We start from the raw sequence: 23,249 nt of genomic DNA on the forward strand, positions 1-23,249 counted from the left end.
CCCGGCATCCGGGGACGGCGGGAAGACGGTGGGAGGGCGGGGTGGGAAAGCGGGTGGTGATTGGTGGGTTGTGGGCGCTCGGCGGTCGCTGATTGGGTGAGGCAGCTGTCAATCCCGCGGGCGGGGCGGGATCCAGGGTGGGGCTGGGATGATGGAAAATCCAACGGGAGACGGGGCTGGAGCCGCGCCCTGGCTGAGGGAAGCGGGACTGCCCAGCCTCCAGAAGAGGAGGCTGAAATAGCGAAAGGGTGCGTGTGAAGAGGCTGGAGCAGGCTCTGCTCCATGTGGCCCAGCAGTGGCACCAGAGGAGCGGGCGGGAACTGATGCCCGGGAAGTTCCACCTGGACAGGAGGAAAAACTTCCTTGGGGCAGTGCCCGAGCCCTGAACAGAGACCAGAGGGGGCGTGGAGTGTCCCTCCCTGGATACTCCAGCACCGCCTGGACGCGATCCGGTGCCTCGTGCTCTGGGATGGCGCCGGTGGAGCAGGGAGGTGGCACCAGGGAAGGCTCTGCGGGACCAGGGAAGGAGGTGCGGAGACCTCACAGCACCGAAGGGGCTCCAGGGAATAGGACAGGGACCCTTCAGCAGGAGATTTAGGGACAAGACACAGAGTAATGCGTACAAATTGAAAGAGGGGAAGTTTAGATTGGGTGTTGGGAAGGTGGGGGAGGCCTGGGATGGAATTCCCAGAGCAGCTGTGGCTGTCCCTGCCCATGGCAGTGCCCAAGGCCAGGCTGGACATTGGGGCTTGGAGCAGCCTGGGACAGTGGGAGGTGTCCCTGCCCATGGCAGGGGCGGGAATGGGATGGGATTTAAGTTCCCTTCCCACCCAAACCATTCCATGATTCCATGACAGGTGATGGAAGTGCCCAGTCTGGGGATGTCCCGGTCCGTGTCCCGGTCCCGGGGATGTCCCGGTGCCTCTCCCCGAACTACGAGTCCCAGCAGCGCCGGGCCCGCCCAGGGGTGGGGCCGGGCCGGGCATCCCGGGCGGGGGCTGGGGGGGGCTCCGCCTATTCCCGGTCTTCCGCCGCTCCCGCAGCCCCGGAGCCTCCAGGCCGGCCCTCGGTGAGTGCGGGGGGCAGGAGGGGGTCGGGCTCCGGTGTCCCCATCCCGGGGCCCGCTGTCCCGGGGGGTGCCCGGGGCTGCCCCGCCGGAGGGGACTGCGACACTTTCACTTTCGGTTCCCGCTGTGCCCGGGCCGGGGGCGGGGGAGCGTCCCGGCATCGCTGCCCAGGCTCCTCCGGGATCCCGGGATCAGCGGGGACACACCGGGACACCCCCGTGTCCTGCTGTCCCCAGGCTCCATCGGGATCCCGGGATCAGCGGGGACACACCGGGACACCCCCGTGTCCTGCTGTCCCCAGGCTCCATCGAGATCCCGGGATTAGCGGGGACACACCGGGACACCCCCGTGTCCTGCTGTCCCCAGGCTCCATCGGGATCCCGGGATCAGCGGGGACACACCGGGACACCCCCGTGTCCTGCTGTCCCCAGGCTCCATCGGGATCCCGGGATTAGCGGGGACACACCGGGACACCCCCGTGTCCTGCTGTCCGCCGCGGCTGGAAGGTGGTCTCGCTTGGGAAGGAGGAATCCCGGCGTTTTCCTGCATCCCCGGGACGCGCCGGGATAATGAGGAAAACGGGGAAAAAGAAGGAAAAAGCCCAGGAATCGTCAGGGAGGGGCTGGACTGTGAGCGCCGGTGAACACCGGGATCGTCCCGTGACCGGGGCTGGGAGCGGCGCGGCCCAAGGCGGAGCTGGGTTCGTTTCCCTCAGGATCACGAGCATTTCCCAGCTCTGGGTACCTTTTCCTTTCCAAGCCCATCCTGGCAGTCCCAATCCACGCTCCTGCCCGATTTTCGGGCGCAGAATGCGGGCGCTTCCTGCGTGACGCCAAGAAAGGGTCCCGGGGAGTTCATTTCCATGGAAAACTTCTGGGTTGGAGCTGACCTGGGGCCTGAGGGAGCGGCTGGAGCCGCGTCAGGGTGGATTTAGGTTGGATTTTAGGGGAAAGTTCTTCATCCAGAGGGTGGAATAAGCACTGGACCAGCTCCCCAGGGAATGGTCTCATTCCCGAGGCTGCCAGAGCTCCAGGAGGGTTTGCACAACGCTCCCAGGGATGCACAGGGTGGGATTTTGGGGTGTCCTGAAGCATCAGGAGCTGCGCTGGGTGATCCCTGTGGATCCCTCCCAGCTCAGGCCATTCCGTGCTATAATCCCATGGATTTGAGAGCGGAAAATCCAAGCGGACCCCTCAGAGGACCTGCCAGGGTGTCCCCAGAGTGGCGGGGGGACAGCAGGGCAGCCCCTGAAACCTCCGCCTGTCCAGAGGGGTTTTGGATTGGGTCCCACGGACCCAGCAGCGCTTCACCCCTGTCCCTTCCTCCCTGCAGAATTCCAGCATGGAGGATTCCCCCGAGGAGCCTCCCACCTCCTGCGTGCTCCTGGAGCGCTGCCACTTCTCCCAGGTGCTTTTCACCAACGTGGAGAAGTTCTACGTGCCCGGGACGGACGTGACCTGTCACTACAGCCTCAGCCCCGGCATCGTCCCCCGCGGGAAGGACTGGGTGGGGATCTTCCAGGTAGGAAAATCCCGGGAAAAAACCGGGCCAGGAACGCAGGGCTGGGACTTTGGAAGGGCGGGGAGAGGCGGTGCTTGGGTTGTTCCTTCCGTGGGTAAGGATGGAACGGCTTTGCTGTGGAGCCCAGCGGGGATTTGTCAGGGTAGGAAGGTGAAGAGGGGCTGAGCTAGGTCTGATCTCCTGAAATTCCTGGTTTAAGACACAGGGAACCCCAAAATTCACGTTTTAAAAACACAGGTAACCCCAAAATTCACATTTTTAAACAGAGGTAACCCCAAAATTTCTATTTTAAGACACAGGTAACCCCAAAACTCACATTTTTAAACACAGGTAACCCCAAAATTGATATTTTAAAAACACAGGTAACCCCAAAATTGATATTTTAAGACACAGGTAACCCCAACATTCCTGGTTTAAAATACAGGTAACTCAAAAATTCACATTTTTAAACAGAGGTAACCCCAAAATTCACGTTTTAAAAACACAGGTAACCCCCAAATTCACATTTTTAAACAGAGGTAACCCCAAAATTCCTGGTTTAAAACACAGGTAACTCCAAAATTCACATTTTTAAGACACAGGTAACCCCAAAATTCACATTTTTAAACACACGTAACCCCAAAATTTCTATTTTAAGACACAGGTAACCCCAAAATTCATGTTTTAATATCACAGGTAACCCCAAAATTCACATTTTTAAACAGAGGTAACCCCAACATTCCTGGTTTAAAACACAGGTAACTCAAAAATTCACATTTTTAAACACAGGTAACCCCAAAATTGATATTTTAAAAACACAGGTAACCCCAAAATTTCTATTTTAAGACACAGGTAACCCCAAAATTCATGTTTTAAAAACACAGGTAACCCCAAAATTCACATTTTTAAACAGAGGGAACCCCAATATTCCTGGTTTAAAACACAGGTAACTCCAAAATTCACATTTTTAAGCACAGGTAACCCCAAAATTCACATTTTTAAACACAGATAACCCCAAAATTTCTATTTTAAGACACAGGGAACCCCAAAATTCATGTTTTAAAAACACAGGTAACCCCAAAATTGATATTTTAAGACACAGGTAACCCCAACATTCCTGGTTTAAAATACAGGTAACTCAAAAATTCACATTTTTGAACAGAGGTAACCCCAAAATTCACGTTTTAAAAACACAGGTAACCCCCAAATTCACATTTTTAAGACACAGGTAACCCCAAAATTCACATTTTTAAACACAGGTAACCCCAAAATTCATGTTTTAAAAACACAGGTAACCCCAAAATTCACATTTTTAAACAGAGGGAACCCCAAAATTCCTGGTTTAAAACACAGGTAACTCAAAAATTCACATTTTTAAGACACAGGTAACCCCAAAATTGATGTTTTAAAAACACGGGTAACCCCAAAATTGATACTTTAAGACACAGATAGCCCCAAAATTCATGAATATTTTAAGGCAGAAGCTTTGAGGCTGAAAGGTGAAGGTAACCCAAAAATTCATGGGTTTTAGACACAGGGAATCAAAAAATTCATGTTTTAAACACAGGTAACCCCAAAATTCCTGGTTTTAGTTACAGGTAGCTCAAAAATTCACATTTTTAACGCAGGTAACCCCAAAACTCATGGATTAAGACACAGATAGCCCCAAAAATTCATGTTTCTGAAACGCAGGCAACCCCAAAATGAATATTTTAAGGCAGAAGCTGAACGGTGAAGAGGGACTGAGGCAGGTCTGACTTCCCGGGGTGCTTCCCGCAGGGAATTCCAGAGGTTTCTCCCCATTTTACCTCTTTAATCCTTTTAGGGCCTGAAATCCGTAAATCAGGGATTTTGGGATCTGGCATTCATAAACCGGGGATTTTTGGGCCTGAAATCCGTAAATCAGGGATTTTGGGATCTGGCAATCATAAATGGGGGATTTTTGGGCCTGAAATTCATCAATCAGGGATTTTGGGATCTGGCATTCATAAACCGGGGATTTTTGGGCCTGAAATCCGTAAATCAGGGATTTTGGGATCTGGCATTCATAAACGGGGGATTTTTGGGCCTGAAATCCGTAAATCAGGGATTTTGGGATCTCGCATTCATAAACCAGGGATTTTTGGGCCTGAAATTCGTACGTGTGAATTTTGGGATCTGACCTTCATAAGTCAGGGATTTTGGGGTCTGGAATTCCTAAACCAGGGATTTTGGGATCCAAAAAATCATCCAACACCCTGAGCAAGTGTCCCAGGCCAGCGCTTGGAGCAGCCTGGGAGAGCGGGAGCTGTCCCAAAGTGTGACATGGGAGGGGATTTCAATCCTCCCCATCCCATGATCCCACTACTCCCCTTCCAAGCCCACACCACGACCCTGAAAAATGAGGATATCAGCCCAAAAAAAACCCCCTGAGTTTGTGGGAATGAAGGCTCGTTCCCATGGGACGAGCTGTGGGATGCCCACGGGAGGATTTTGCTTTTGCAGGTGGGCTGGAAAACGACCCGGGAATATTTCACCTTCCTGTGGGCTCCTGTGCCCGCTGCTGGCACCACAGAGCAGCAGATCCACTTCAAAGGTGAGCTGGGAGCAGCTGGGAGCGGGGATCCCGCAGGGAATTCCGGAATTCCCGCGCGGCTGGGGGAGGTTCGTCCCGAATCCCGTCGGAAATGGGGCGGGTTTGGACCTGGAGTTCATCCGTCGGGGAGTTTTGGATGTAAAAGTCTCATAGATTGGGGGTTTTGGGATCTGAAAGTTGTGATTTGGGGAGTTTTGGACTTGAAATGCGTCAGTCAGGGATTTTCGCGTGTGGAATTCAGAAATCGGGGATTTTCGAGCCCGAAATTCAGGAATTGGGGGGTTTTTTGGACCTGAAATTCATAAATCAGGGAATTCCCTCAGGGAATCCCCTGAGGAATTATGAATCCTCTCAGGGACTTTTGGACCTGAAATTCAATCCGAATTTTTGGGACCCTGACATTCAGAAATTGGGGATTTTGGGACCCTGACATTCAGAAATCAGGGATTTTGGGACCCTGACATGCAGAAATCGGGGATTTTGGGACCCTGACGTTCAGAAATCGGGGATTTTTGGGACCCTGACATTCAGAAATCGGGGATTTTGGGACCCTGATGTTCAGAAATCGGGGATTTTGGGACCCTGATGTTCAGAAATTGGGGATTTTGGGACCCTGACATTCAGAAATCGGGGATTTTTTGGACCCTGATGTTCAGAAATCGGGGATTTTGGGACCCTGACATTCAGAAATCGGGGATTTTTTGGACCCTGATGTTCAGAAATCGGGGATTTTGGGACCCTGACATTCAGAAATCGGGGATTTTTTGGACCCTGACGTTCAGAAATCGGGGATTTTTGGGACCCTGACGTTCAGAAATCGGGGATTTTTTGGACCCTGATGTTCAGAAATCAGGGATTTTGGGACCCTGACATTCAGAAATCGGGGATTTTTTGGACCCTGACATGCAGAAATCAGGGATTTTGGGACCCTGACATTCAGAAATCGGGGATTTTTTGGACCCTGACATGCAGAAATCAGGGATTTTTGGGACCCTGACATTCAGAAATCGGGGGTTTTGGGACCCTGATGTTCAGAAATTGGGGATTTTGGGACCCTGACATTCAGAAATCGGGGATTTTGGGACCCTGACATTCAGAAATTGGGGATTTTTTGGACCCTGATGTTCAGAAATCGGGGATTTTGGGACCCTGACATTCAGAAATCGGGGATTTTTTGGACCCTGACATGCAGAAATCAGGGATTTTTGGGACCTTGACATTCAGAAATCGGGGATTTTTGGGACCCTGACGTTCAGAAATTGGGGATTTTGGGACCCTGACATTCAGAAATCGGGGATTTTTTGGACCCTGACATGCAGAAATCAGGGATTTTTGGGACCCTGACATTCAGAAATCGGGGATTTTGGGACCCTGATGTTCAGAAATCGGGGATTTTGGGACCCTGACATTCAGAAATTGGGGATTTTTTGGACCCTGACATGCAGAAATCAGGGATTTTTGGGACCCTGACATTCAGAAATCGGGGATTTTGGGACCCTGATGTTCAGAAATCGGGGATTTTGGGACCCTGACGTTCAGAAATCGGGGATTTTTGGGACCCTGACGTTCAGAAATCAGGGATTTTGGGACCCTGACATGCAGAAATTGGGGATTTTGGGACCCTGACGTTCAGAAATCGGAGATTTTGGGACCCTGACATGCAGAAATCGGGGATTTTGGGACCCTGACGTTCAGAAATCGGGGATTTTTGGGACCCTGACGTTCAGAAATCAGGGATTTTGGGACCCTGACATGCAGAAATTGGGGATTTTGGGACCCTGACATGCAGAAATTGGGGATTTTGGGACCCTGACATTCAGAAATCAGGGATTTTGGGACCCTGACATGCAGAAATCGGGGATTTTGGGACCCTGACGTTCAGAAATCGGGGATTTTGGGACCCTGACATGCAGAAATTGAGGATTTTGGGACCCTAACGTTCAGAAATCGGGGATTTTTGGACCCTGTCATTCAGAAATCGGGGATTTTTGGACCCTGTCATTCAGAAATCAGGGATTTTGGGACCCTGACATGCAGAAATCAGGGATTTTTGCACCCTGACATTCCAAAATCAAGGATTTTTGGGACCCTGACATTCAGAAATCCCTGATTTTTGGGACCCTGACATTCAGAAATCGGGGATTTTGGGACCCTGACATTCAGAAATCGGGGATTTTTTGGACCCTGACATGCAGAAATCAGGGATTTTTGGGACCCTGACATTCAGAAATCGGGGATTTTGGGACCCTGACATTCAGAAATTGGGGATTTTGGGACCCTGACATGCAGAAATTGGGGATTTTGGGACCCTGACATGCAGAAATTGGGGATTTTGGGACCCTGACGTTCAGAAATTGGGGATTTTGGGACCCTGACGTTCAGAAATTGGGGATTTTGGGACCCTGACATTCAGAAATCGGGGATTTTTTGGACCCTGACATGCAGAAATTGGGGATTTTGGGACCCTGACATTCAGAAATCGGGGATTTTGGGACCCTGACGTTCAGAAATTGGGGATTTTGGGACCCTGACATGCAGAAATTGGGGATTTTGGGACCCTGACATTCAGAAATCAGGGATTTTGGGACCCTGACGTTCAGAAATCGGGGATTTTGGGACCCTGACGTTCAGAAATCAGGGATTTTGGGACCCTGACGTTCAGAAATCGGGGATTTTGGGACCCTGATGCCCCTCTGGGTCTCCAACCCTCCCTCCTGAGCGTGCAGAGCTGCGTTGCCCCCCTGGCACGAGGGATTCCCGGCGGGGCAGGAACGGCGCCGAGCCGGGACGTGGCGTTCCCTGCGCCCCTCGCTTTCGGGCCTCTAATTAAGCCACTTTGCTAATTAGCAGCAGTGCCTAACGAGGCTGTCCCTGTGTCCCCAGCCTACTACCTGCCCAAGGACGATGAGCATTACCAGTTCTGCTACGTGGACCAGGACGGGGCGGTCAGGGGGGCCAGCGTCCCCTTCCAGTTCCGCCCGGAGGCTGACGATGACATCCTGGTGGTCACCACCCAGGCTGGTGTCCCCTTTTCCCTGCTTTTCCCTCAGTTTCCATGTTTTCCCCTCCTTTTTCCGCTCCTTTTCCCTGTTTTTCCCTGTTTCTACCCCGTTTTTCCCTTCTTTTTCCCTGCTTTTTTCCTGCTTTTCTCTGTTTTTTCCTGCTTTTTCCCATTTTTCCATTTCCCCCTGCTTTTTCCCTGTTTCCCCCTGCTTTTCTCTGCTTTTTCCCCACTTTTCCCTATTTTTTCCTGCTCTTCCCCTGCTTTTTTCCCTTTTTCCCCACTTCCCCCTGCTTTTTTCCCTGTTTTCCCTACTTTTTCCTCACTTTTCCCTATTTTTCCCTGCTCTTCCCGTTTTTGCCCTTTTTTCCCCACTTTCCCCCCTTTTTCCCCATTTCCCCCGTTGTTTTCCCTGTTTCCCCTATTTCCCCACTTTCCCTATTTTTCCCTGCTCTTCCCCTGCTTTTTTCCCCCTTTTTTCCCATTTCCCCCTGCTTTTTCCCCATTTTTCCCGATTTCCCCCTGCTTTTTCCCCCATTTCCCCCTGCTTTTTTTCCGTTTTTCCCCATTTCCCCTGCTTTTCCCATTTCCCCCTGCTTTTTCCCCATTTTTCCCCATTTCCCCCTGCTTTTTTCCCTTTTTCCCTGCTTTCCCCCCACTTTCCCCATTTTTCCCTGCTCTTCCCCTGCTTTTTTTCCCCTTTTCCCCATTTCCCCCTGCTTTTTCCCCATTTCCCCCTGCTTTTTTCCCTTTTTTCCCCATTTCCCCTGTTTTTCCCCATTTCCCCCTGCTTTTTTCCCCATTTCCCCTGCTTTTTTCCTTTTTTCCCCATTTCCCCCTGCTCTTTTTCCCCGTTTTCCCCCATTTCCCCCGCTTTTCCCATTTCCCCCTGCTTTTCCCATTTCGCCCTGCTTTTCCCTGCTTTTTCCCCCCTTTTCCCGTTTTTCCCTGCTCTTCTCCTGCTCTTCTCCCCATTTCCCCATTTTTTCCCCATTTTCCCCCATTTCCCCCTGCTTTTTTTCCCCATTTTCCCCCATTTCCCCTGTTTTTCCCCATTTCCCCCTGCTTTTCCCATTTCCCCTGTTTTTCCTCATTTCCCCCTGCTTTTCCCATTTCCCCTGTTTTTCCTCATTTCTCCCTGCTTTTTTCCCCATTTCCCCCTGCTTTTTTCCCCATTTCCCCCTGCTTTTTTTCCCCATTTTTCCCCATTTCCCCTGCTTTTCCCATTTCCCCTGCTTTTCCCATTCCCCTGTTTTTCCCCATTTCCCCCTGCTCTTTTCCCCATTTTCCCCCTCCTTTTTTTTCCCATTTTTCCCCATTTCCCCCTGCTTTTTCCCCATTTTTCCCCATTTCCCCCTGCTTTTTTTCCCCATTTTTCCCCATTTCCCCCTGCTTTTTCCCCATTTTTCCCCATTTCCCCCTGCTTTTTTTCCCCATTTTTCCCCATTTCCCCTGCTTTTCCCATTTCCCCTGCTTTTCCCCACTTCCCCCTGCTTTTCCCCACTTTTTCCCTGCTCACAGGGAGTGATCCCATGGCCTGCAGCTCCGCTTGGATTCTGTCCATGACCCTTTTCTTTCTCTTCCTGCCCTTTTCCCACTCGGAATCCTCAGCTCCCCGTGCGTTTAACCCTCCGCATTTTGGGGAATTTCGGGCCTTTTGGTGGGAACGGGTGGCACCGAGAGCACGAGGGACAAGGGCTGGACGTGACAACGGGGAGGGGGGAAGCATTTGAGGAGAAATCCTTCCCGGGCAGGGTTGGGCTGGAATTCCCGGGGAATCCGCGGCCGCCCCGTCCCCAGAAGTTTCCCGGGATGTTTGGGGCGCTCTGGGATCGCTGTGGGGTTGTGTCCCTGGCAGGGGGAGGTGGAGGAGGTCGAGCTGCAGAACCAGAAGCTGCGCGGGGAGAACGAGGAGCTGCGGGGGAGCTGCGCCGAGCTGCGCCAGAGGAACCTGCAGCTGCAGGGAGAGCTCCGAAGCGCCCGGGTGAGCCCGGAGCGCGCCGGGAAACGCGGGGGAGCCCCAAATTCCTGCGTTTCCAACGGAGGGAACCCCAAAATTCCTGGGTTAGGGCACAGGCAACTCAAAAATGCACGTTTTTAGGCGCCGGCAAGGGCAAAAATGAGTATTTTGAAGACGCGGGTAACCCGAAAGTTGATGGTTTAAAACACAGTGAACCCCAAAATGCCCAGTTTTAAACACAAGTAGCCCCAAAATTCATGGTTTAAAACACAGGGAACCCCAAAATGCCCAGTTTTAAACACAAGTAGCCCCAAAATTCATGGCTTAGAACACAGGGAACCCCAAAATGCCCAGTTTTAAACACAGGTAGCCCCAAAATTCCTGGTTTAAAACACAGGGAACCCCAAAATGCCCAGTTTTAAACACAGGTAGCCCCAAAATTCCTGGTTTAAAACACAGGGAACCCCAAAATGCCCAGTTTTAAACACAGGTAGCCCCAAAATTCATGGCTTAGAACACAGGGAACCCCAAAATGCCCAGTTTTAAACACAAGTAGCCCCAAAATTCATGGCTTAGAACACAGGGAACCCCAAAATGCCCAGTTTTAAACACAAGTAGCCCCAAAATTCCTGGTTTAAAACACAGGGAACCCCAAAATGCCCAGTTTTAAACACAGGTAGCCCCAAAATTCCTGGTTTAAAACACAGGGAACCCCAAAATGCCCAGTTTTAAACACAGGTAGCCCCAAAATTCATGGCTTAGAACACAGGGAACCCCAAAATGCCCAGTTTTAAACACAGGTAGCCCCAAAATTCCTGGTTTAAAACACAGGGAACCCCCAAATTCCCAGTTTTAAACACAGGTAGCCTCAAAATTGATGTTTTAAAACACATGTAACCCCAAAATTCCTGGTTTTTAACACAGGGAACCCCAAAATTCCTGGTTTAAAACACAGGGAACCCCAAAATTTATATTCTAAGACACAGGTAACCCCAAAATTCAAGTTTTTAAACAGAAGGAACCCCAAAATTCATGTCTTTAAACACAGGGAACTCCAAAATTCACAGTTTTAAACACAGGTAACCCCAAAATTCCTGGTTTTAAATACAGGTAACGCCAAAATTGATATTCTAAGACACAGGTAACCCCAAAATTCAAGTTTTTAAACACAAGGAACCCCAAAATTCAAGTTTTTAAACACAGGGAACTCCAAAATTCATGGTTTAAAACACAGTGAACCCCAAAATTCCCAGTTTTAAACACAGGTAGCCCCAAAATTCATGGCTTAGAACACAGGGAACCCCAAAATTCCTGGTTTAAAACACAGGTAACCCCAAAATTCATGGTTTAAAACACATGTAACCCCAAAATTGATGTTTTAAAACACAGGGAACCCCAAAATTCCCAGTTTTAAACACAGGTAACCCCAAAATTGATGTTTTAAAACACAGGGAACCCCAACATTCCTGGTTTAAAACACAGGTAACCCCAAAATGATATTCTAAGACACAGGTAACCCCAAAATCCAAGTTTTTAAACACAAGGAACCCCAAAATTCATGTTTTTAAACACAGGCAACCCAAAATTCCTGGTTTAAAAACACAGGTAACTCCAAAATTCACATTTTTAAGACACAGGTAACCCCAAAATTGATATTTTAAGACACAGGTAGCCCCAAAATTCCTGGTTTAAAACACAGATAACCCAAAATTCAGAATATTTTAAGGCAGAAGCTTTGAGGCTGAAAGGTGAAGGTAACCCAAAAATTCATGGGTTTTAGACACAGGGAATCAGAAAATTCATGTTTTAAACACAGGTAACCCCAAAATTCCTGGTTTTAGTTACAGGTAGCTCAAAAATTCACATTTTTAAACACAGGTAACCCCAAAACTCATGGATTAAGACACAGATAGCCCCAAAAATTCATGTTTCTGAAACGCAGGCAACCCCAAAATGAATATTTTAAGGCAGAAGCTGAACGGTGAAGAGGGACTGAGGCAGGTCTGACTTCCCTGGGTGCTTCCCGCAGGGAATTCCAGAGGTTTCTCCCCATTTTACCTCTTTAATCCTTTCCCAACCCATCCCACACCTCCACCGTGATCAGCAGTAAGCGCTGGAAAGAGGCAGCTGCAGGTGCAGGAAAGGTTCCAAAATCCCCGATTTGTGAATCCTTGGGCCAAAACTCCCACTGGAATTCCGATTTTCCTCCTTGAGGTTTTCCCAGGGTTCCACAGGATTGAAACAGGGTGGAAAGGAGGGATTTTGGGGCGGGATTTTTGGGGGTTTTGCAGCCCCGGAGCAGAGCAGGATTTGTTGTTTGGGGCCCCTTCTGGTTCCCAGGAGCTGCAGGAGGCTTTGGAATCCCTGAGGAGCAGCACGGAGAGGCTGGAGCTGGAGCTGAATTCCCTGAAATCCGAAAACCGGGCCCTGAAGGAGCAGGGGGGCTGCAGGGAGGCGGAGCTGCAGCGGTGAGCGCCGGGAATTCCACGGGAATTCGCCCCCAGGGCTGGAATTCCCATCCCTAAAAACCCTGGGTGTGTTCTGGTCTGTCCTGGGCAGGCTCAAGGAGCAGATCCAGGGACTGAATTCCGACAAGGAGCGCCTGGAAGGGAGGCTGAGGGCAGCCCTGGAGCACCTGGATCAGCTGCAGGTAGCAAGCGGGATTCCCTGCTTTCCTGGGAATTCCAATGGAATTCCGGTCCCTTCCTGGAGACCCCTCCCCCTCCTGAGGGGTCTCCAGCAAGGGAATGAGGGGTTTGGTTTGGATTTTTTGAGTTCTTTAGGAAAATGCCGACTTTTGATGGGGTTGAAGCTCCAGAAATCTGAATTTCCAAGAGAAACTCGGAGGATTTTATTCCCTAAAAAACTCCCCTGAAGTGACCCAAACCAAGATCCTGCCAAGGATCCCGGCAAAAAAACCCCCCACTTCTGTTTGGAAAAACATCCTAAAATTATCTCCAGCTCTGGGATGAAACCAAACTGGGAGCTGGGAGGGGAGAAAGGAGACGGAAAATGGTTTGGTTTGAGATTTTGGAGACACAGAACGATGGGAAAACCCATCCGGCTGTGGATCCTCTGGTTTTTCCCTTTGTTCTCTGAGCTCCCAGCCTTAAAATCTCCTCATAAAACTCAGGAATCTCTTCAGATGGTGGAATAATCTCCTTTTTCCCCAGTCCAAAGTGTCGGATTATGAGAAAGAAGTGGAAAATCTCTCTCGAGCGGAGCAGGACAAGACGAAGCAGCTGCAGAGTTTAAAGGGAGAAAATCAGGAGCTGCTCCAAACCTCGGCTCAGCACCAGGTAAAGCCTTCCCTGCAGGGGCTGAGGCCGGGAACAGCTCCAGATCCGGCTCAATCCTTGGAAAATCTCAGGAATTTTAGGAAAGGAGAGATCTCCATGGTGGCTCTGGGCACAGGCACTCTGAGTTTAGATGCAAACGCCTCGCCCGGGGCTCGCTTTGGGAAGGAACCTCTCCATAAATTCAGCTTCTGTCCTGATCCCTGTGGGGTCAGCTCGGGGATGAAGGGAACCCCGGGGAATTCAGGGATCCTGGGCAGTGCCTTTGGTGCAGAATTGTTGCCTCTGAGCAAAATTGTTTCAGGAATTGGGTTTAGGGGAAAATAAATTACCCAAAATCTGTCCAGGCTACTGCCCTTCCCTTTTCCCTTTTCCCTCTTCCCTCTTCCTTCTTCCCTCTTCCCTTTTCCCGTTTTCCCTCTTCCCTCTTCCCTTTTCCTTTTCCCTTTTCCCTTTTCCCGTTTTCCCTCTTCCCTCTTCCCTCTTCCCTTTTCCTTTTCCCTTTTCCCTTTTCCCTTTTATTTATGGGGAATAAAGGCAGCGAGCATGGGGTTATCCTTTTATTCTCCCTTTTCCCAGGATTTCCCTTTTCCCAGGATTTCCCGGACCTTTCTTCCCACAGAACCAGCCCCGGGATGTGCTGGAGCAGCTGAGGGAGCAGCAGGGTTGGATCCAGGCCCTGCAGGAGGAAAGGCTGAGGCCTTTTCCATGATTTCCCTTTTCCCAGGATTTCCCTTTTCCATGATTTCCCTTTTCCATGACTTCCCTTTTCCATGACTTCCTTTTACCCAGGATTTATTTCCCAAACCTTTCTTCCCACAGAACCAGCCCCGGGATGTGCTGGAGCAGCTGAGGGAGCAGCAGGGTCGGATCGAGGCCCTGCAGGAGGAAAGGCCGAGGCCTTTTCCATGATTTCCCTTTCCCCAGGATTTCCCTTTCCCCAGGATTTATTTCCCAAACCTTTCTTCCCACAGAAACAGACCCAGGATGTGCTGGAGCAGCTGAGGGAGCAGCAGGGTCGGATCCAGGCCCTGCAGGAGGAAAAAGCTGGAGCGAAGAAGGAAAACCAGGTGGGAACTGGGCCTGGCTCTCCCTGAGGGCAGCAGGGCTCCGAGCCCTCGGCCTGGGGGCAATTCCATGAATCCTTTGTCCAAAAAGCTCCCAAATTGTGCCTGGATGGGCACCAGCAGGGCCAGGGAGCTGCAGGCACCTCCCAGGGATAAGGAATTATGGAATGTTGGGGTTGGAAGGACCTTAAATCCCACCCAGGGACACCTCCCACGATCTCCAGCCTGGCCTGGGACACTTCCAGGGATCCCGGCTTCTGTGGGAATTTCATCCCAGCCCCTCCCCACCCTCACAGTTTGGAATTCCACCCCAAAATCCCACCTGATCCCACCCTCGAGCAGTCTGAACCCATTCCCCCTCATCCCATCCCTCCTCCCTCCCTGATTTTTCCAGCCGGAGCAGGGCCGAGCTCCCTGCAAATCCAGAGCAGTTCAGATTCCCACGAAGGGGCTCAAAGTTCCATCCAAATGTGATTTTTTTTTTCTTTCCCCTGGGAATCCCCTGGGAATCCCCTGGGCCCTGCAGGATCTCCAGGATGAGAACGAGGTGCTCCGGAGGGAGCTCTCCCGGCTCCAGAGGATTTCTCCCGGCTCTGCTCCCTCGGCAGCTCCAAGCCCAGCTCCTGCGGAAGGAGAGCTCCTCTTCGGCAATCCCTACTCTGGTGAGATTCCTTGGAATTCTGTCCCGAAATCACAAATCCGGGGCAGCAAATTGGGGAAAAAATCCCATTTTTACAGCACCTCCGTGAGCGTGAGGAGGCTTCGGCAGCTCCAAAACGCTGCCAGGTGTTAAAAACGGCGATTAAGGGAGGATTTTCTGCCAAAAGAGACAAATTTTCGCCGATTTATCCAGCTGGGATCAGCTCGTTTGTGGATTTTATCCCATTTCCAGAGTCCTAAATGCCGAGCTTCAGCTCCACGGCCACATTCCCGTGTTCCAAAAATCACCAATGATTTTATTCTGCATTTTGCTGGGGCTAAAATGGATTTTTTTTCCTTCTTCCAGCTGCAGGAGGAAAACTAGGGGCGGGAGCTGAGGTGAGTAAAGGAATTCCAGGCAGGAATTGGGGTCTGGGGACAGGAATTGGGGTCTGGGAACAGGAATTGGGGCTTTGGGGGCAGGAATGGGGGAGTTTGGGGTTGTTTTTTTACTCTATTTTGCTTTTTTACTCTTTATTTTGCTTTTTTTGCTCTTTATTTTGCTTTTCTGCTCCTTTATTTTGCTTTTCTGCTCTTTGCTTTTTGCTTTTTTTGGTCATTTTTGTGGGGTTTCGTTCTTTTTTTCTGATTTTTTGCCTTTCTTTAATTTTCCTCCTTCTTCTTGCATTTTTTTTCCTTTTTTTTTTTTTTGCCTTTTTTTGGCTTATTTCCTCTTTTTTCCTATTTTTTCCTCTTTTTTCCTTTTTTTTTCTTTTTTCCCTTTTTTCCCCTTCTTTTCCCTCTTTTTTTTCCTTTTTTCCTCTTTTCCCTTTTTTCCCTTTTTTCTTTGTTTTTCCTTTTTTCCCCCTTTTCCCCCTTTTTTTCCTTTTTTTTCCTTTTGCTCCCTTTTTTATCCTTTTTTTATTCTTTTTTCCCCTTGTCTTCCTTTTTTCCTTTTCTTCCTTTTTTTCCCTTTTTTCTTTTTTTCTTTTTTCTTTTTTTTCCTTTTTTCACTCTTTTTCCCTCTTTTCCCTCTTTTCCCTCTTTTTCCTCTTTTTTTCCTTTTTCACTTTGTTTTCCCTTTTTTCACCTTTTTTCCTTTTCTTTTCCTTTTTTCTCTTTTTTCCTCTTTTTTTATTCTTTTTTCCCCTTTTTTTCTTTTTTCCCTTTTTTCCTTTTTTTCCCTTTGTTTTCCCTTTTTCTTCCTTTCCTTTCCTTTCCTTTCCTTTCCTTTCCTTTCCTTTCCTTTCCTTTCCTTTCCTTTCCTTTCCTTTCCTTTCCTTTCCTTTCCTTTCCTTTCCTTTCCTTTCCTTTCCTTTCCTTTCCTTTCCTTTCCTTTCCTTTCCTTTCCTTTCCTTTCCTTTCCTTTCCTTTCCTTTCCTTTCCTTTCCTTTCCTTTCCTTTCCTTTCCTTTCCTTTCCTTTCCTTTCCTTTCCTTTCCTTTCCTTTCCTTTCCTTTCCTTTCCTTTCCTTTCCTTTCCTTTCCTTTCCTTTCCTTTCCTTTCCTTTCCTTTCCTTTCCTTTCCTTTCCTTTCCTTTCCTTTCCTTTCCTTTCCTTTCCTTTCCTTTCCTTTCCTTTCCTTTCCTTTCCTTTCCTTTCCTTTCCTTTCCTTTCCTTTCCTTTCCTTTCCTTTCCTTTCCTTTCCTTTCCTTTCCTTTCCTTTCCTTTCCTTTCCTTTCCTTTCCTTTCCTTTCCTTTCCTTTCCTTTCCTTTCCTTTCCTTTCCTTTCCTTTCCTTTCCTTTCCTTTCCTTTCCTTTCCTTTCCTTTCCTTTCCTTTCCTTTCCTTTCCTTTCCTTTCCTTTCCTTTCCTTTCCTTTCCTTTCCTTTCCTTTCCTTTCCTTTCCTTTCCTTTCCTTTCCTTTCCTTTCCTTTCCTTTCCTTTCCTTTCCTTTCCCCCTTCCTTTCCCCCTTTCTTTCCCCCTTTCTTTTCCCCCCCTTTTTCCCCCCTTCTTTTCCATCTCTGCTCTGGTTTTTTGGGATTTCAGCCTTCCCTCAGGAAGTGCCCCATATGTGAGGAGGTTTTTCCCGAGGATTTCCCCATGGGGGACTTGGAGGAGCACATCCAGAGCCACCTCCTGGAGTGCCCCATCTGCAGCGAGAGCTTCGACGGGGCCTCCCCGCAGGTGTTCCGCGACCACATCTTCTGCCACAGCCTGGAATAACCCTCAATTCCTCCTTTTCTGCCCCAAAATCACCCCAAATCACCCAGCCCCTGCTGCTGATTCGGAGGTTTTGCCCCCCACCCCCCCCAAATAAAAAGGGTCGACAGAAAAATCCCCGTCCTGAACCCAAACCTTGCCTTGAAGGAATTTTATGTCCTTGTTGAAAGAGCTAAAAGTCCTAAAATTTGGGGGTTTTAGGCCTTGTTAAACTATTTAAAAATTATAAAATTGGGGATTTTTAGTCCTTGTTAAAAGAGCTAAAACTCCTAAAAGTGGGGGCTTTTAGTCCTCATTAAAAGAGCTAAAAATCCTAAAATTGGGGGGTTTTAGGCCTTGTTGAAAGAGCTGAAACTCCTAAAATTGGGGGATTTTCCTCTGCTAATTAATCGGGGTCCAAGGGATGGGGTGTGGCGCAGGAATTTCCATTTTTAGCCTGAAAACCCCCGATTTTCATGGCTTTCTCTTTCATCTCTGAGGGCTGAGCAAAGAGCAGGAGCCTTTTCCGGGATTTTCCGGGATCCTGTTCCACTCCTGGAATGCAGAATTAATTACAGACACTTCCAAAATCGCCAAAGCAAACTTTTGTATGTTAAAAAAAACCCCAAGGAGATGGGATTTCTCTTGGAGATCTCAAAGGTTAGGGCTGGTTTTAGGGTGAAAATCATTCCCTCAGCATTCCAGGATGAGGAAAACCTGGAATTCCTGCCCAGGGATATTCCCAGAGCCCACAGGGAAGCAGGAGCTGAGGATAAAAAACCCCTGGGGATCCTTGCTGAAATCAAATCCTGAATTTGGGTCATTTTGATGCCCCTAAACCTCATGGATTGCCCAAGAAGAGCCTGATCCCAACCCCAAATCCCTGGAATTTTCAGCCTTAAGTGCCTTGGGATAGCAGCTTATCCAATGAATATTTTTATTTTCCTTCAGGATTTTCAATTCCTGCTTAAAAGCTCTTTTTTTGGGGGGTGTGGGGTTTGTTTTTTTCCATGCAAACACAGCTGGGTGAAAATTCATCCTGGATTTTCCTGCTGAGGATCCGAAGCCATAAAAAATCCTGGAGTTTGTATGGAGATGTAAGGAATATTTAGGGTTAAAAATAAGGTTTTTATCAGAGTTCTTCTGCCTGGAGGGGTGTGATACTGAGGAGCTTTATCCAACGAGACTGAACAGAAAATAACCTCAAAATAAAACTGAAAAAAAATCCATGGAAAATAACCTCTGGAAATGATGTTGGAGTCTGTTCATCCTGGAAAAAGCCTGGAATTCTTGGGCTCCTCTGGGAACTATTTGGGGGTTTTTTTGTGTGTGTGTTTATTACAAAAATATTTAAATTCTGAATAATTTTAGCCTTCAAAGGGGTGTCCCTGGGACATTCCCTTGGGAATCGGTGATGAAGGGCAGAGGAAAATTTGGGATAATGGATCAGGAAGCCAAAAATCCCAAAGCTCGGAGAATAAAGAGGGATAAATCCCGTTATTCTGGATAAATCCCGTTATTCCTTGTCCCACAACAACGGAACCCTGGAAGTTTTTAGGGTTGGCAAAAACCTTTAGGATCATCCAGCACAGCCGCGATTTTTTCTGCCTAGACCAGGAAAAGGAGCTGGAAACCTCCTTGGAATGATGGAATATTTGCAATTAAACGTTTCCTGTGTCCGTGTTTTACGGTGATTTGTTCCTCCCGTGCGTCCCTGGCTCGTCCCCAGCCCGATTTCCACCCCTGAACACCCAAATTAATCCCAACCAGCCTCGTTTATCCCTCTGTTTTTCAGGAAAACGCTTTTTTCCCCCTAAAGTTTTCCACGTTCTTTTCCCCCATCCCTTGAGATTTTCCCATCCTTTTCCCTAAGATTTTCCCCATCCTTTTCCCCCTTTCCCTGAAGTTTCCCCATCCTTTTCCCACTTTTCCCTGAGGTTTTCCACATCCTTTTCCCATTCCCTTGAGATTTCCCCATCCTTTTCCCATTCCCTAAGATTTTCCCCATCCTTTTCCCACTTTCCCTGAGGTTTTCCACATCCTTTTCCCATTCCCTTGAGATTTCTCCATCCTTTTCCCACTTTCCCTGAAGTTTCCCCATCCTTTTCCCACTTTCCCTGAGCTTTTCCCATCCTTTTCCCATTCCCTGAGGTTTTTTCCCCATCCTTTTCCCACTTTCCCTGAGCTTTTCCACGTCTTTTTCCCACTTTTCCCTGAGGTTTCCCCATCCTTTTCCCTGAAGTTTCCCCATCCTTTTCCCACCTTTCCCTGAGCTTTCCCCATCCTTTCCACACTTTCCCTAAGATTTTCCCCATCCTTTTCCCACTTTTCCCTAAGATTTTCCACATCCTTTTCCCATTCCCTGAGCTTTTCCCATCCTTTTCCCATTCCCTGAAGTTTCCCCATCCTTTTCCCACTTTCCCTGAGGTTTCCACGTCTTTTTCCCACTTTTCCCTGAGGTTTCCCCATCCTTTTCCCTGAAGTTTCCCCATCCTTTTCCCACCTTTCCCTGAGCTTTCCCCATCCTTTTCCCACTTTTCCCTAAGATTTTCCACATCCTTTTCCCATTCCCTGAGCTTTTCCCATCCTTTTCCCATTCCCTGAGCTTTTCCCTCCTTTTTCCTGCCTCCTCACCGGCAGAGGGGGTCAGACCACAACAAATCCCACTGAAAATGAGATTTTTTTTTTTTTCCGCTGCTTTTTTCCACCATTTCCAGGAACATTTTTTTTCCCTGGGAGAACGACCCCGATCCCAAACTCCCAGAGCTCCAGGGATTGATTCAGCCCCGAAACCCAAATCCCTTCATCCATTTCCCGGGCGAGGTTTTTGTTTTGCCGGCGGTTCCCGGCGTTACTGACGCTGCTTTTGGAATGGGAAAAGGCTTTTCCAATCTTCTCTCCCTGTTTTTTTTTATGGATCCAGCCAGGAGCAGCTGGAGCGGCTGATAATCAGCTGGAGTTACATTCTGGAGCGGGGCCAGCGTTCCATTGGGGTTTATTGGAAATAAATTTTCCGGGAGATTTCCAGGAGTTTGACCCCGTTCCTACCCCGATTCCTGGGGAGGATGAGGATGAATTCCTTAGGGATGGCTCCAAAGGGAGGATTTCACGTTTTGAGAGGCAAATCCTGGGGAATTTGTGTCGTTTTTTGGGGGGGAAAATGGAATATTCAGAGCTGGAGGGGTCCTCCGAGTCCTCTCCTGGTCGTGTTTAGTGGCAGGACACAGGGAACGGATTCCCACTGCCACAGGGTGGGGTGAGGTGGGATTTGGGGATGCAAAACCCCAAAAGGGGAGGCGCTGGGATGGAATTCCCAAGGAATCTGGGGCTGCTCCCATCCCTGCGAGCATCCCAGGCCAGGTTGGAGCAGCCCGGCATGGTGGGAAATGTCCCTGGATGGGATTTAAGGTCCCAAATCCATCCCGATCCCAAATCCAAGCGTTTCTCCTCCTCTTTGTCCCAGATTAAACCCCGCGGGAAGAAGCGAACCTTGAACTGGTTTGGGAAGGGATCAATCCCGGAGTCCCCGCAGTTGCTCCCCCTAAAAGCCTCTCCCCCCCTCCCTCATCCCACCAGGAATGCTTTCCATCCTCTTCCTCATTTATTCCCAGCACTACGGGGGAGAATGGGATCCCGGGATATCCCATAAATCACGCCTCGCCCGGGGTTTTAATGGGATCCCCGGGAGCGCCGTAAATCCGGGCAGCCCCGGCTCATCCCCTCCCTCATTTCCATCACAATTCCCCCTCTGGAGCCGCCGCGCTTCCCGCATGTGCCGGGCGGCCGGGATTGGTGGGATAGGGCCGGGAAAAACATCTGGGAATGGGGCCGGGGGATTGGGAACAGTTGGCGGCTGCGGAAGCAGCTGCGGGGTGGGAACGGCCTGGGCCGTCCGGGCTGGAGAGCGACAATTCCAGGCGGGAATGGCAGAGCCAGGGATGCTCCCGGGATGTGTCACCGCTTCCAGCTGGGGCTGCGGGATAAATCCCCGTCACCGCAGGGGTTTCGTGGGGTTTGCATCCCGCCTGGAGCGCTGCTGGAAGGCAGGGAGGGCTTCCCAAGAGGAATTTTTTGGAGTTCCCCAGCCAATCCAGGGCGATTTTGAGTCCTCGCCCCGATCCAAGCTTTGTGTTCTTCACCGGAGCTGGGTTGTTACGAATTCCCCCCTTTCCTCATCCCCCAAAATCCGCTGGGATCGCGTCCCCAAAGATTCCTGGGAAGGGCCTGGAGCTCGCTCGCCCATGGGATAAAGGATTTTATGGAATTACGGCAGGACCGGCACAGCCCCGCTCGAGCCCATCCCACTCGCTGGGAAAGAAATCCTGGGAATGGCCCCACAGATCCCGAATGGATCCCGTTAAATCCCGTTCCCATCGCACCCTCACAGCTCCCACGGGAGTTGTTCCCCACGGGAATCTTTTCCTGATTAAAAATCGCTCCTGTTTTACACAGACACGAAGGAATTCGGCCAAAAACGCGTGGTAAATTTGTGGCAAAATCCCTTTTTTCCCCTTTCCCAGGCTGAACTTTAATTTTTGGGAAAAGCTGGGATGGGGAAAAAAGGATGGAGCCAGAAGGGATGGATTCACTCCAGGCTCGGGAGGGGGTTTAACCTTTCCTGAGGTTTTCCCAGCCTGGAAAACCTGGCGGGGCTCCTCACGCTGCGCTTGAGGCCGGAATCCGTGGGGAATTCTCCAGCGGGAGGGAGCAGCTGCTCCGGGAGGAGCCGCTAATTCCAGCCGGTAATTCCAGCCCTGCGGCTCCGCAGCATCTGGAACGAGCCGGGAATATCGGCGGCGCTTTGATGAGCGGCATTCCCGTGGGAATGCCGGGACTGCGGCGTCCAAACGCCACCTGACGCGGGCAGGGACAATGGGAAAAGCCAAACGCTCGCCCGGCCTGGAGATTCCCAACGGGTTTTGCCCTAAATTTGGGGTTTTTCTAGAAAAACTCCCCGTTCCCTCTGCCGTACGCTGAATTTAATTCCGTTTTCTTTTAACAATATTTGTAATATTTTTGGGGAGCAGCTGCCGCCCGCGTTCTGCCGCACAGCTGAGGGGCACATATGGGATGTGAATTCCTGGGAATTATGGCCGGGTTGGAGCCGTTTGTCTGAACCCAGGCCAGCCCTAATGGAGCCATTAGGGGCTGACAACCCGTCCCTAAACCCGGCTTTGTTAGGAAAAGGCTGATCCCAAACCTGGGGGAGGTTGGGAAGAGGGGCTGGATCCTTACAGGAAAAAGAGACGTTCTAATATTTTATTTTATTTTATTTTATTTTATCGTATCGTATCGTAACATATTGTATCTTATTGTATTTTATTGTATTTTGTATTTCGTATTTTATTTTTTTTATTTTTTATTTTTTACTTTTATTGTATTTTATTTTATATTATTTTATACTATTTTATCTTATTTTATTTTATATTATATTATTTTATTTTATTTTTAAGGGTTTTTTTAGGCAGCACAGAGGTTTTAACCCCTTCAGGACGTCCCTTCTCTCTTATTTAATATGAATTTAATAATTTGGGAAAACCCCCAAATCCTGCCAGGAAAAAACCCCAAAATCCTGCCAGGAAGCCCCGAAATCCTCCCATTAAAAAAAAAAAAAAAATCCTGCCGGGAAACCCCAAATCCTGCCATGAAAAAACCCCAAAATCCTGCCAGAAACCCCCAAATCCTCCCATGAAAAAAAAAACCCAAAATCCTGCCAGGAAACCCCAAATCTTGCCATGAAAAAACCCCAAAATCCTGCCAGAACCCCCCAAAATTCTGCCATGAAAAAAACCCAAAATCCTGCCATGAAAAAAACCAAAATCCTGCCAGAAACCCCCAAATCCTGACATGAAAAAAAACCCCAAAATCCTGCCCGGAACCCCCAAAATCCCTGGGCGGGGAACAGCCCCCCCTTATTACCCTGCCGCTCATGAATATTCAAATAAGCGCTCTGTGATTGGCTGTGGAGTGGGAAAAGGCCACGCCCCATCCCCCGGCGCATCCT

General features: G+C 49.4%; 1 protein-coding gene across 5 annotated transcripts; it reads left to right on the forward strand.

The window, feature by feature from the left end:
- Nucleotides 1-149: 149 nt before the first annotated feature.
- Nucleotides 150-18,928, forward strand: CALCOCO2 (calcium binding and coiled-coil domain 2). Of its 5 annotated transcripts, none has more exons than XM_032134309.1 (13): nucleotides 150-248; nucleotides 2,400-2,588; nucleotides 5,052-5,142; nucleotides 8,026-8,159; nucleotides 10,002-10,127; nucleotides 12,444-12,571; nucleotides 12,663-12,753; nucleotides 13,277-13,402; nucleotides 14,222-14,275; nucleotides 14,428-14,469; nucleotides 14,993-15,128; nucleotides 15,473-15,504; nucleotides 17,093-18,928. In XM_032134309.1, the coding sequence occupies exons 2-13, from the start codon at nucleotides 2,409-2,411 to the stop codon at nucleotides 17,267-17,269; spliced, it is 1,317 nt and encodes a 438-aa protein (XP_031990200.1). In that variant the 5' UTR covers nucleotides 150-248; nucleotides 2,400-2,408; the 3' UTR covers nucleotides 17,270-18,928. The 5 variants fall into 5 exon arrangements, with proteins under 5 accessions (XP_031990200.1, XP_031990199.1, XP_031990198.1 ...); XM_032134308.1 differs by lacking the exon at nucleotides 150-248 and adding an exon at nucleotides 259-529; XM_032134307.1 differs by lacking the exon at nucleotides 150-248 and adding an exon at nucleotides 964-1,069 and having other exon boundaries at nucleotides 14,222-14,286; nucleotides 14,439-14,469; nucleotides 17,093-18,743.
- The last annotated feature ends 4,321 nt before the right edge of the window (nucleotides 18,929-23,249 follow it).

Source organism: Corvus moneduloides, chromosome 26 (assembly GCF_009650955.1).
Source record: "Corvus moneduloides isolate bCorMon1 chromosome 26, bCorMon1.pri, whole genome shotgun sequence".
NCBI lineage: Eukaryota > Metazoa > Chordata > Aves > Passeriformes > Corvidae > Corvus > Corvus moneduloides.

Excerpts from the sequence above, each read along its gene's own strand:
- CALCOCO2 (XM_032134308.1), top strand. The coding sequence starts at position 470 with ATGGCGCCGGTGGAGCAGGGAGGTGGCACCAGGGAAGGCTCTGCGGGA. Across the intron at positions 12,572-12,662 it reads AGGGAGGCGGAGCTGCAGCG|GCTCAAGGAGCAGATCCAGG; the intron begins GTGAGCGCCGGG and ends TGTCCTGGGCAG. Across the intron at positions 13,403-14,221 it reads AAACCTCGGCTCAGCACCAG|AACCAGCCCCGGGATGTGCT; the intron begins GTAAAGCCTTCC and ends TTCTTCCCACAG.